This window comes from Ciona intestinalis, chromosome 2, assembly GCF_000224145.3.
Source record: "Ciona intestinalis chromosome 2, KH, whole genome shotgun sequence".
NCBI classification, from domain to species: domain Eukaryota; kingdom Metazoa; phylum Chordata; class Ascidiacea; order Phlebobranchia; family Cionidae; genus Ciona; species Ciona intestinalis.
The window spans coordinates 1710767-1722977 of record NC_020167.2 but is presented as its reverse complement, the minus strand read 5'-3'; the positions used below and the strand labels follow the sequence as shown (position 1 = coordinate 1722977).

Genomic DNA, 12211 nt, shown 5'->3' with positions numbered 1-12211 from the left:
GGGTAATTGTTTGTTTTTTCCTGTGTATGACTGTAATTTGGACAACCCATAAGTGACCGCTGGGCTGGAGCAATGTCCGTTAAGTGTCTTGCCCAAGGACACATACGCCGATCAGTGTTTAGTACCGCCGTCGAGCATCGAACCGGGGCCCTTCGGTTCTCGATGCGGACGCCTAAACCACTGAGCCACGGCGCCGGTTACAAATTGCTTTAGTAAATTTCCTAATTGCTTTAGTAAATTTCCTACAATATAATTTCACACACAAAGTATTAGTTATACATTCCCCTAATGTTTAACAATTCCCAATTTATAAAAGCTATAACTGTTAAAGAGAAAACACATATAATTAATTACCAATCTCTTTAAATACAACATAAAATTACCTGAAAAAATGAAAAACACAGATAATAAAATGACAAAACACATGAAAACCAACCTGCTGTAGATTTGTGGTAACAAAGTTTCTATTAACAATGTAGTCAACTCTACAAGAGACAAATGTCTTTTGTTCATTAACACATCATGTTTGAACTGCTGGTTTTGAACATCAATTCCATTTCTCATGTTTATTTGGATTAGTATCGCGTTGCTACGATATGCCCAAATCCATCTCTGGTAAACAAAAGTCAGTTGTTAAATAATTAAATTTTGAGGTTTTAAAAAACAAACCCTTCAATATACAAACTGCTGCTGTTAAGTTTCTTCTTAAATTTGAAAAAACTTTTAGCAAACTTTAATTTTCCCTCTAACAAATTTTGATGTGTGTGACCTAAATCAAGTCGCATGAACTAAATTGACAAAATTCATTTGCCAGGCAAGCTGTAAAAAACTACAATGAATAAACACAACACAGACTATCGAACTACTCCTACTGAGATGTTATAAAAGATAGATCTGGGTATTAATAACTTAAAAATAAGATCTATCAATTGAAATGAAATATAACCTCCTTATATCGAAGCCATGAGTTTTGAAACCAGGACTGAAGTTTTTTGTTCACGACCCAAACAGGATGAGATGTGAGTCGATTTAACGAAGCTTCAGTTTCTTGGATTGTTTTAGATTCAGCAACAGATCTGTTATTTCAATATTATTGGAATATAATTTCATATTTTCAGGAAAAAAAATTAGCGCCTTTCTTTAAGAGAAAACATTTAGCGATATTATGCTGCCCTTAATATTTTAATTAGCTCCTGTGGTATATATTAGTTAAATATATATTACATAACAAATAAAAAGGTTATTTTTAATAAAGGAGAAAATTCATACATTACAAATTTAACAGGAAACTTAAAAACAAATACGTAAATTATTAATTTGAAATAATCAAATGTTGATCAGATTCTCCAAAAGAGTGCATAAATTTTCTATTCGCGATATTTTCCACCTTAGTTGCATAATAAGCGGAAGTACATCATTCATAGAAACACCATTACTCTCCGTATGTAACCATCTCCACCAAGCTTGTTCTCGATGGAAGTCACTCACATACATCTGGCATGCTGGAATAAAACATTGTTTATATAAATTGTGCAGTGTAATAACGCTACTAAAGCTAAATGATTACTTTGCTGACCAACATTCAATAATTTGCTTTGCTTAAAAAAAATAATTTTTGGGAAAAAAAGAAGAAGTTGAAATGTAAAAAAATTGGTTTAAAAATTTCCAATGTAGCCCTGTAAGAATTAAAAATGTGTGGCAGCAGCAGGTTATACAAATTTGAAAAGTTTTAGAAATGGTTTGACTCTTTTATACAATTGAGCAATGGCCAATGATCTTTCTGTTTCCATTCCTATTTAACGTGACATAGTACATAGTGATATAGTCCACTGATACAAACTGAGCTACAACTAAAACCTAAAACCAATGCTATATCTACTGTCGTTTCTCTGCCTTGCGAGGGTAAATAAGTAATAAGTATCCTTCATTCAAGTAGTTACACTAAACCAGGGTTTCTTAGCCATCTGTGCAAAAATTGTTATTAAGGAACGCGGTTACTTCTATAAAAAATAAATTCCTATGGTTTTGTTATAAAGCTATTGTAGGAGGGGTTGCAAGGATTGGTTAGTGATGAGCAAAAAGGTTAAGAATCACTGCACTTACACATACATAACTTGGGAAAGCTTGCTTAACTGCATTGATTTCCGTATCGTCAGCATCTATCATAAAATACTTGGGTGACCAGTTATTGTTTTTATCTTTTAACAGATCAAAGACTTCCACAAGAGCATCGGGAGTTTCTTCTTGTACGATAAACGTAGCAACTACCTGGTAGTCAACGTTTGTTCGCACCAGGATGAAATAAAGGGGGAGGGAACATCTTGGGAGAAAAAATCAAGAAAAATCATAAGTTTTAGCCGAATATTTTAAACTAAAAATTGACTTCAAAATTTAACATTTAAGTGTTACCGTAAAAAACATATTTTCAAAATCCTATTTTATATTTAGAAAGAGTTATATTTTAAAAATAATTTATTTAAACAAATTTTGATCTAATTAAAGTGGGAGAGAACATCTTATATAAACAATTTCAAATATAAGAATATTTATAAACCATTGCCTCAATTTTTCAAACAAGATTTTGTGGTTTAACCAGAGTAAAATTTCCACCAGTTGAAAATTAAAGATTTACATTTAAGGTTGTCCATGTACAATCATAGAAAAACAAAACAAATTATAAAACACAAACAATTTTTACTTGTTTAACTTAAATGAAGCATCAAGTATACAGATTTCATTTCCATACATCGCCATTAGACGTTGCTGTTCACGAGTTTGATAGAAAAAACAAAAGTTCTGCCAGAAATCACTTACAGATGACAACTCGTCACTGTAAAGCAGAAAAATAGCTTTAAGGGGGTTTTCAAAATATTTGTTTTTAAAACTTTTTTTTACAATGTTAATCTTAATTTCTCTCTCTCTAATCTAAAATGGTGGGACAACATCACAACAGGAGCATTTTATTCCATATATTTTAGGTATAGCTTGTTTATAAATCAAATTACACATAAACACAATTTTCTGATGACCTCATTCCAAAAGAGGAATAAGTGACAATAGGTAAAAATCAGGAAATTTCTTAAAACACATCTCATCCCTAAAGGGTTAAACCCTATATACTACAAATGTGAATTGAGTTTATGAATTAATATTACATACTCATTTGCATCGGTAACTTTTTGAATGATACATGGTTGATAGAATAAACAATTCTCAGGTTGTTTGTGCAACCATTCCATTACTTTATCATCCATTTCAATGGAGCTGCCTTGGAACTTGGAGAGTCTGTAACAGAATAATTGGAATCAAATAAAGCGTTAAAATAATTTGAGCTGATATGACAATTTATATTCTTTTTACTGTGATAAGGATGACCGAAATAGGACGTTACATGCCTGGTAACAAAAGCTTATGTAAGAATAAGTTTGTTAATAGTTTAATGAGCACATTATAGGTTAAAAAATGAATGAATTTTTTTATTTTAAATTTAAAAATGTTGTTTTGTTTTTTAAGTGTTTAAATCATTGTTTAACAAAACAACACAAACTGATATATCCACCACCATGTAAGCACACTCAGAAGTGCAACTATACACTACAAGCCTTGTACAATATAAACAAAATAAATTATTTTTGAGGAAAACCAGACATCTCCGCTTTGAATGTAAATTGCCTCATGCAGTGTATTAAACCTTAAAATGCCGGGTGAACAAATCAAAAGCATTTTACATGTTTACCTCAATTTTGCCACGGCATTTGCCATATGCTCTCTTATATCTTTCTTTGATGGGTAAAACCTTTTATTTGAAACCGGTGGCATTTTTTTTCCAACAAAAATTTCTAAGACGAAATTCTTTAAAAGTTGCACCATTTCATCAATGCTGTCCACTCCACTAACATTAACAAGTTCATAGATTTTTTCCACCAACTGAGGATCAACATTTTGCTTCAAGTTGGGATTACACTGTAAAAGAATGGCTTTATTATAATAATAGTAAAACTACAACACAATGCACCTATTTACATAAGCGAAGTGCTAGGGAACAATCCGAAGTAAAATAGATAATAAATATTGTTGTTTTGATGGTTGTATTTCAGTTCAAATTTGTAAACTCGAAGGTGACAACTTAAAATAAGATTTCCAATATCCAGCTTTTAACCTCTAACTGTAGCCTATATATCCTAATACCTCGAGTTCTGACCATATTCAATGATCTCTAAATGCCAACTTCACTCTTTGTAGGTTTTTTTAATTTTCAGGCCCAATTTAAGGTTACAAAATAATAAAAAAAAATTAAATATTTTAGAAAATTTTCTATTAAATAGAACATAAAATAAAGAATACCTACCTGCCCTATGATATGAAACCTATGTTCATTTATGAAAGGTAGCAATATATAAATTCTTCGTTCCATTTGTATTTTACTTGGGTCATTCTTAAGCAAAGTACGAATGTCGCAGGATATTTTTCTTCGGTATCTTGCGGTGTCCTTTAACATCTAAAATAATGCAGTAGCCTATAAAATGGTGTACATACATAAAATGTCATACATACCGTCTATACCGATACGATACAGTAGGCATGACTGTATAAGCAATGAGCATACATATAAATAACTTTTGCAGAACTTGTAAACAAGCATGCAATGCACAACGGTTTAAACTCAAGCCGATTTAGTGTATCTATAAGACTAGAACGCAATGGGGAATTTTTGCCATTTTCATGTTAAGTTAAATCATGAACTTTTCTTGTCAAAAAAAACACAGATTAAAAGGCATTTGCCACTTTTTTTTATGCAACAATAAACACACGCACACAACAAAATATTCCTACAGTTTATAACTTACTTGAAACTCTGGAAAAGTAACAACTTCTCTGAGATGTATGGTAGCTGGACAATCTTTCTTCTTTGTAGGGTTTGTCAGTGTTCGTTGCTTCTTACTTGGTGGGTACTCTCCTCTTTCCTATATCCAAAAAACAGAGTTTAAACAATTTGCATTTCTTCTTTACTTTGTTATAGGCCATATATATATTCACATAAGAGTTTCAAGCCTTGAGTGCAAATGTACGATAAATCAGTGGAATCCCTACTGGTACGAAAACCTTCCTTGAGGTCCTAGAAAAAAATGGCAAATATCATTTTATTTACATTCTTAGGTTATAGGTATGATAGCAAAACAGGTCTATAGGCCAATCGCAATATAAGAGTTTGAAACTTGGGCCAAAAACGACAATAAGTTAGTTAGCATATGATGAAGCATGGCTTACTATAGGCTTCTTTGTTATCATTGAGAACCACGGCTACAAAACTTTGTGGTCGGCAAAATGAATAAAAATGGAAAATATGAAAAAAGCTATTATTTGCCTTCATCTGTTTGTATCGTTCCTTAGATTTTTTGTGGCTGTCCTTCCCATGCTGACACTGCAGTACTTTGGTCCCAATAACCATAAATGGAATCCCATCAAAAGGAATACGAATATTTCCTCTTTCCGATTCAAAACTTATAAAGTGACTTGATTTTTGCCAATCTGGAAAAAAATTCAAAGAAATAATTAAGTTACAATATGCTAAGACACGTATTTTTACCTTTTTGGCCAAAGTTTTTTCCTGACTTACAGACACAGAATTTGGTAAGAGTTTTTTCTTGATAGTTCCGTATTATTTCATCTGCTTCTCCGAGTGATTCGCAATATCCGAAGTTTGGTGAAATTTCTTGAGTAAACCCGTAGTCAACTGGTTCAACTGTGTCATCAAGGATGTGTATCTCCATACTGGATTTAAACCTAATAATAGCAGTCAAACATTTTGCAGTAACTGCAGACTTTAATACGTTTACATATTGGCACAGAATATTCTACAAAGTAAAGTCTTTTAGCAGTAAAGCTTAGAAACTATAACAGGGGACCAAGGAAGTAAAATCTATTTTATATATTTTTAAATGATGATAAAAACGTGCGTAAAACAACTTTACCGTGCGTCTTTTGAAAACACTTGTCTTCAATCAAAAACATAATAAAGTAGATAGAGGTCTAATGGATGGGCACGTATTTGAAAAATAAACTATAACCAAATCTTCACTTGACTTAATACATGGCAAAAAATCTTACTGCAGTTACACTTCGATAGAACGTTATAAATTTAGAAAGTATAACTTACGCTGCCGTTTGTGTTGATAATAAACAGGAATGCGCAATTTTGACGCATGTAGTTTCTCACGTGACGTCACTTGGCGTAAGGTGCTACAAAACCGCAGAGGTATCACAAAAATCGTTATCAAACCCAAAGCGCGGCTACAGTCGCGTGCTGTAATTTGTGAAATGACTGTGGTCTGCGATCCAATGAACTAATATTAAATTTGACACAAAGGCAAAATGTTACGTGATAAATACCTTACCTTACGTTTAAAAAAAAAAAAGTTTTGAGGAATACATGACCACGTCTTTTTTGCCCATAAATAAAAGGTGTGTAAAGAGAAAGCCATTGTTTGGTTGTGCTCAGAGTCCGTATATAAACCACCGATTATGCGACATTTGTTGTGATGGAACATACAATGGCTGACTTATTCACAGTGTGAAGTGAGATTTTGCGTAGAATGGTGAATAAAGAAAATACATTTTTTTCCAAATCGGATTCGTCTTCGGTTGAGTATTGGGTTAAACTAAATTACTAACAAGCTGAACATTTGAAGATTTTTTTTAGGTTTGGCTTTTTGCATACTTTTTCCGAAGGCCAGATCTAGTGACGCGTGGTTTAAACGGCAAAACGAGTTTTAAATAGCAAACAAACTGCAACCCTCTTTAAAAATGTTTAAGCAGGAAAGTTTATCAAATAATAGCGTCCATTGTTATAGCATACCGTGCGCCTAATCTACCAAAATTTCCTTTGCAGTAAAAGTCCTGCCGACGTACAGTGTGCCCGCCAGAGCCTCGCAAGAAGGTTCTACTATCTTTTAAAAAACCCCACAAACAATAGTTTTTTTGCTTGAAATAAATTTTAATTTTACAGACTTTGCGAGAAGCTATTGCAATTTTTTATGGTGCGACAACAGTTGTTGCGCTAAATTATAAATTGATTGTCTGTGTTGAGCGATTTTATTTACAAATTATGAGCAACGCAGTTAAACAACCACGTGACAACATATACACTAATAATTGCAGCAATAAGAGAAACAAAACGACCATTTTTTCGATATTTAAAAACCCTGCTCTCAATTTATTTGATATAGTAGGGTGGGGAAAAATGAGACATTCAAAAAATACAAAACCATATCATTGCGACTCCCAGAGACCATTGTTTAAAGTTTAAAACACGATCGGGATATTTGGTTATTATATGTGCTATAATTAATTCCGTCTCCCCCACCCTACTGTATTACAAATGATGAATAAATCAGGTTAACTTTAGTAATATTCCGAACCGATCACAATGCTCATGTCGTTGCCTTTGATTTGAGTTTGGTGAAACCATCTGTTTCCGTCAAGAACAACTAAAAGTAAATTTCAAAAAAGGGTTTAATGTTATGTGGACAACGCGTAGTAGAAATGTGGAACTTTAAACGTACTTATTTCTCCTGGGGTTACCGTTACTTCGAGTTTTGATGAACATACCCCGAAGCAATCTGGAGGAGTTTCAAACGTCCATTTCTTTTGCCCACGAAGCTGGGCCTGCCACGAAGAAGTCTTTACAAAGTCGATCTACATACATAAAAAAACGAAAAATATAAAGACCTATATATTATCCGCGATAAAATACATTGCAAATACTCTACATGCATTGGTGCGCCGTGACCAGGCAAACCCATAAACACCCAATCAAGTTTGCTGTGGTCCAACTCTTGGGGGAGGAAGTAAGGAAGCTTGTAATGTTTTCGTAACTCGTTTGTTGCCTGTCCTTCGCAATTACTCCTGTCATGCGGAAAGAGTTGGCATGAAAATTTGAAATAACCTTATATGACACTGAACATAATGGCCTTGGCAATGCATTCACGGCCTATACTGCCACAAATTGCTAGTTTCTTAACTTGCAACGTAAAACACTTTACGCAACGACATAATGAAATAAAGGTTCTTTATACCTTTACAGCAACACAACGTTTAGACGCACATTGAAAACTTACTCATATAATATTCATGTATAAAGCTTAACACGCCACAACTCCAGCACTCTAGTTTTTAAACACCACTGACCACACGAAGTCAAACACTTCGCAGTTTAGAGGAACATTTGCTCAAAAAGTGTGCTTGGGGAAAAAACCGTAAGACGCACACGAAGATTAGTAATTGCTAACGACGTTAAACACCCAAAATAAAAAGAAAACAAAAAAAACGTATTTTACGAGATTTACTTAACTAAAGTCATCATGGTCGTAACACAACGCAGCCAATCTCAAATATGTCGGCGTTAAAAAGGCTTAACTTACCACCCTATGTACCAATGATCTTCTTTTCCTTCCACTCGACTTAGCGACATGTTAAAAAATTCTTCCAGGCCAGATATGTTTGTCGCGTAAGGAAAAAATTGGCATTTTTCGTTGACTTGCTTAAGAGCCTGCATGTTTAATTATAGTGTTTAAATAATTAAACACTATCAATATAAAATTCGATTTAAACCTTTGATCCAGGGGTGTATATACTTTTGAAATAATCGTAGCTAAATATTTCGCTTGCTGTCCAGTCAGCTAGACCATCTTGTACTACCACGGGTTGCATAGTGAATGCGTAGCTCTTCAGGAATTCTTCCTAAAATTAAAGTTTATACAGAAGTGTGGGGTAAGATGGGACACCTTTTGCTTTAGCACCTAATATTCAAATATATTTTTTAAATAAGGTTCTTCTTTAAATGTTGTTTGTTTTGTACAAAATGAGAAGAAAAAAAAATAAATAAAAAGGTGTCTCACATTCCCCCACCCCACTATACGAGTATTCTGAACGGGCGTAAATTTTAGATCAAGAATCTTAAACTTAGGCCACAGTATATTACAGAGACCCTAGCAAAGGTATAGATAGAACTTTTCATGTGTTGCCTAAATTTTAACATGGGGTTTAAGCCGGTATAATAGCTAATAGGCCGTCAGCTGTTACATAGAGATTAACCTTTAATGTAAACTGCATTTTGCACAAGTTCACTTTTATTTCTTGTACTGACCATATAATAGTACAGTGATGGGTAGTCGTTAGGACACGGTTTTAAGGGTAGTCGTTAGGACACGGTTTTATAATTCTATGAATGTTCTTTGTTTACTACCAAAAGGAAGAAGAGAATAGAAAGAAAATGCGTCCCATTTTCCCCCATCTACTATACACATAGGCGCGATATTTAGTGTAGGCTACTTTAGGTTAACAAGAACATTGTTCTTACCTGTGTTAGATTGCTAACTTTAGGAATGTTATTGACTCCTGCGCATGCATTGCAGTCCACAGGTATGCGAACATAAGGCCCGATGACTTCGTTTGTTAAAATGCAACTGTAGTTGTCTAATTCATCAATATCAAAAACCTCCGACAACCTGAACAAGAAGGATCCATTTTTATTATGTTTATAAAGTAATTTTATCCTTACCCATCAAGTAAGATCTTGATCAACACGGCATGATTTCTCGGAAGAATTGAAGGAACACATACCACAAGGCAAAACAAAAACCCGGCTACGAGCAAACCACAGTTTTGACGATGCCATTTCTTTCCATTATTCTTTATTTCTCCGACTGCTTTAAGTTTATTCAACTGCTCACAACTTATGCCGAGGATTTCGCTTTGCTTCAGTAACTCACTAAATTGCTCAACAGTTACCATGGTGGTTTTTATAGGTATCCTTAGTTTAAATATTATGCAATTCTGCAAGTACTATAACTGACCATATGGCTTGTAACTTTAGTCAGCAACCTCTCTACGCTATAGGACGCAGAAGATGACAGCTAATAAAGAATTCCTATTGTTTCGTATCCGGCGTGATCGTTAGTCCAAAGAGCGATGCAAGGAATCTCCTTTATTTAAATTACTGATGATAGTTTTGATAAAACATTTTATAGTTGTGATCGTAGCATTACATCGAGATATGTCTTATATGTGCTGCAAGTATATAGGCAACGACACTGTGATTTAGTGGCAGGCGCTCGCATTATTACCAAATAATACCGGTGCCGTAATATATTTGTCCCGGCCGTTGAATTTGAACCGAGCGCTGAATTCCGCATGCACAATTGTTGCGGCGCATGCGTAATAGCACCGGGTTTCGATGCTTGATAATGCTACCATTGTGGTATTTTCACCTGTATACAGATAGAAAAAAACAAACAAATATATAGTAGGGTGGGGGAAGACGGGACACCCTTAACAAATATTAACTAAATATCTTGTTTGTGTTTTATTAAACAATTAACAATTAACAGTCTATGGGAGTCGTGAGGATACGGTTTTATAATTCTTCGAATGTTCTTTGTTTACAACCAAATGGGACGAGAAAATAGAATGAATAGGGGCCCATCTTACCCCACCCTACTACATAACCATCCAACCGTGTATATAGTTTTTCCTTCAATGAATAGAATATACACTGTTCAAACACCTACATGCGTTTTAATATAACTATCAACATAGGCATACCTACAGTCTGTAGGTAATTCAGGCGGATGTCAAGATGTTGCCTTCATATAACCTAGAAAATATCCCCTCGCATGGTGCTCTGCAGGATATGGCCTTATACGTCATTCTTTGCGGTTGCGATGTCCATGGTCCATGGTATAGAAGCCAACGTTTAGAGGCTAAAGGCACTGTCTTTTATTATCAGTGGAAGAGACTAATATAGTGTATAACCCAATTATTCGGAAGTTGTATTATACCGAGGGCTTGGTTTCACCGTTGGGTTCCACGGTATAGTTTTAACAGAATACAGATTTGTTTTAAAGGATTATTATACCCTATACACAAAATAAGAGAAAGCCTATACCTTTTTAGACACCCGTTGTTGGTATATTGTTTATGAGCTGATTGCAGGTGATCTGCAGTGACTTCGTGCGCTCGTGGGTGTCTAAAGCTACGTCCTAGTCTAGGTTATCTAGGAGTTGTCGTTTGCCGTTTCCTAGTCTAGGTTATCTAGGGTTTTGGCTGGCATGAAATTACACAATTCTGTACCCTCAGTTACAGTAACTATATTTATTCGTTCATATGCTTCGTATCGTTATATCGTTCTCTCGTTTAGTTCTCGTTTCTCTTATCTCTTTTCTTATATTTCTATGGTGATCACACAACGGTATATATAGCAGTCGGGGAATGGTTTGAAGGGAAAAAGGAATTTCGGGTGTCAGACGAATCGGCGTGATAAATTGCGATAACGAGATTACAATAAAAAGGACACAATTGGGAACATCGGCGCTAACTCGGTTAACGGCAGGGTGCATCCGCCGCGTTGTGGGAAAGTTAGCACGCGACGTCAAACATTTGGTCAATATTGGGGACAAAAGAATTCGTGTGACGTAATATTACGACGGGCCGCTACAACACCTCCCTTTGGCCATTGAAAAAAATTAGAAAACCACAGTCAAATATGCCAGAGTGGTGCTCGTTGTAGAGGCTCGTCGTCTCACATACAAAGGCAGGAAAGTTGGACTCTCGGGATCAGCTTGGTCCGAATTCGGGTTGCCTGTAAAACATCTAAACACCGCACGCATAGTTATAGTCACACACACAATAACAAAGCATGTTTAGTAGAACTGGTAATCTGTGTGTGTGAGTTGTGGGTGTTAGTTATGTATTTTGTAAAGTACGGTGTCAACCATGGTTTGAATTCTGAACGATTCGTTTGTGTCGCGAGTCTGCATTGTAACGTCGTGAAGCGTGTTTGCAGGTTCGGTAGTCACTCGATTTCCGAAATCAATGGTAAAATACTTATCCGCTCGGCTAACGACGCGGAACGGTCCGTCATAGAGTCGTTCTAGAGCCCTCTTAATCCGATCTACGCGGACGAATACGTGTGTGCAAGAGAACAACTTATTATCGATGTATGACGGATTTTGCAATAACGGTCTGGGAAGTGTTGGTCGTAATGATTGCATGCGCTTACGTAGGCCATCGAGAAACGTTCGATGATTCGCGGTAGTGGTGGTAGGCTCGTCGAAAAACTGGTCTGGTAGTTTTAATGTGGTCCCGTATACCAACTCGGCACTGGAGCATTTTAGGTCCTGTTTTTATGAGGCGCGGAGGCCCAACATAACCC

General features: G+C 35.3%; 3 protein-coding genes across 3 annotated transcripts in view; 1 reads left to right on the top strand and 2 right to left on the bottom strand.

Annotated features, from left to right (window-relative positions):
- Positions 1 to 5991, bottom strand: part of LOC100177403 — a 7584-nt gene extending 1593 nt beyond the window's left edge. Inside the window, exons 1-12 of the mRNA XM_009859269.3 lie at positions 5973 to 5991; positions 5588 to 5784; positions 5366 to 5529; positions 4848 to 4964; positions 4349 to 4498; positions 3737 to 3963; positions 3160 to 3285; positions 2699 to 2830; positions 2115 to 2320; positions 1388 to 1502; positions 947 to 1076; positions 437 to 612 (exon numbers count right to left, since the gene is read on the bottom strand). Coding sequence (XP_009857571.1) covers positions 437 to 612; positions 947 to 1076; positions 1388 to 1502; positions 2115 to 2320; positions 2699 to 2830; positions 3160 to 3285; positions 3737 to 3963; positions 4349 to 4498; positions 4848 to 4964; positions 5366 to 5529; positions 5588 to 5771 — 1727 coding nt within the window. The 5' untranslated portion in view covers positions 5772 to 5784; positions 5973 to 5991. The remainder of the gene's footprint in view (positions 1 to 436; positions 613 to 946; positions 1077 to 1387; positions 1503 to 2114; positions 2321 to 2698; positions 2831 to 3159; positions 3286 to 3736; positions 3964 to 4348; positions 4499 to 4847; positions 4965 to 5365; positions 5530 to 5587; positions 5785 to 5972) is intronic.
- An 801-nt stretch (positions 5992 to 6792) lies between these two features.
- LOC100179748 lies at positions 6793 to 10227 on the bottom strand. The gene is made up of 7 exons (XM_002121257.3): positions 9560 to 10227; positions 9359 to 9506; positions 8611 to 8739; positions 8421 to 8548; positions 7770 to 7905; positions 7563 to 7695; positions 6793 to 7487 (listed from the first exon to the last, which is right to left on the bottom strand). Exons 1-7 carry the CDS (start codon positions 9790 to 9792, stop codon positions 7402 to 7404), a joined length of 993 nt encoding a protein of 330 aa, XP_002121293.1. The 5' UTR covers positions 9793 to 10227; the 3' UTR covers positions 6793 to 7401.
- Positions 10228 to 11744: 1517 nt separating this feature from the next.
- Positions 11745 to 12211, top strand: part of LOC100182081 (caspase-6-like) — a 5255-nt gene continuing 4788 nt past the window's right edge. Inside the window, exon 1 of the mRNA XM_009859267.2 lies at positions 11745 to 11874. Coding sequence (XP_009857569.2) covers positions 11745 to 11874 — 130 coding nt within the window. The remainder of the gene's footprint in view (positions 11875 to 12211) is intronic.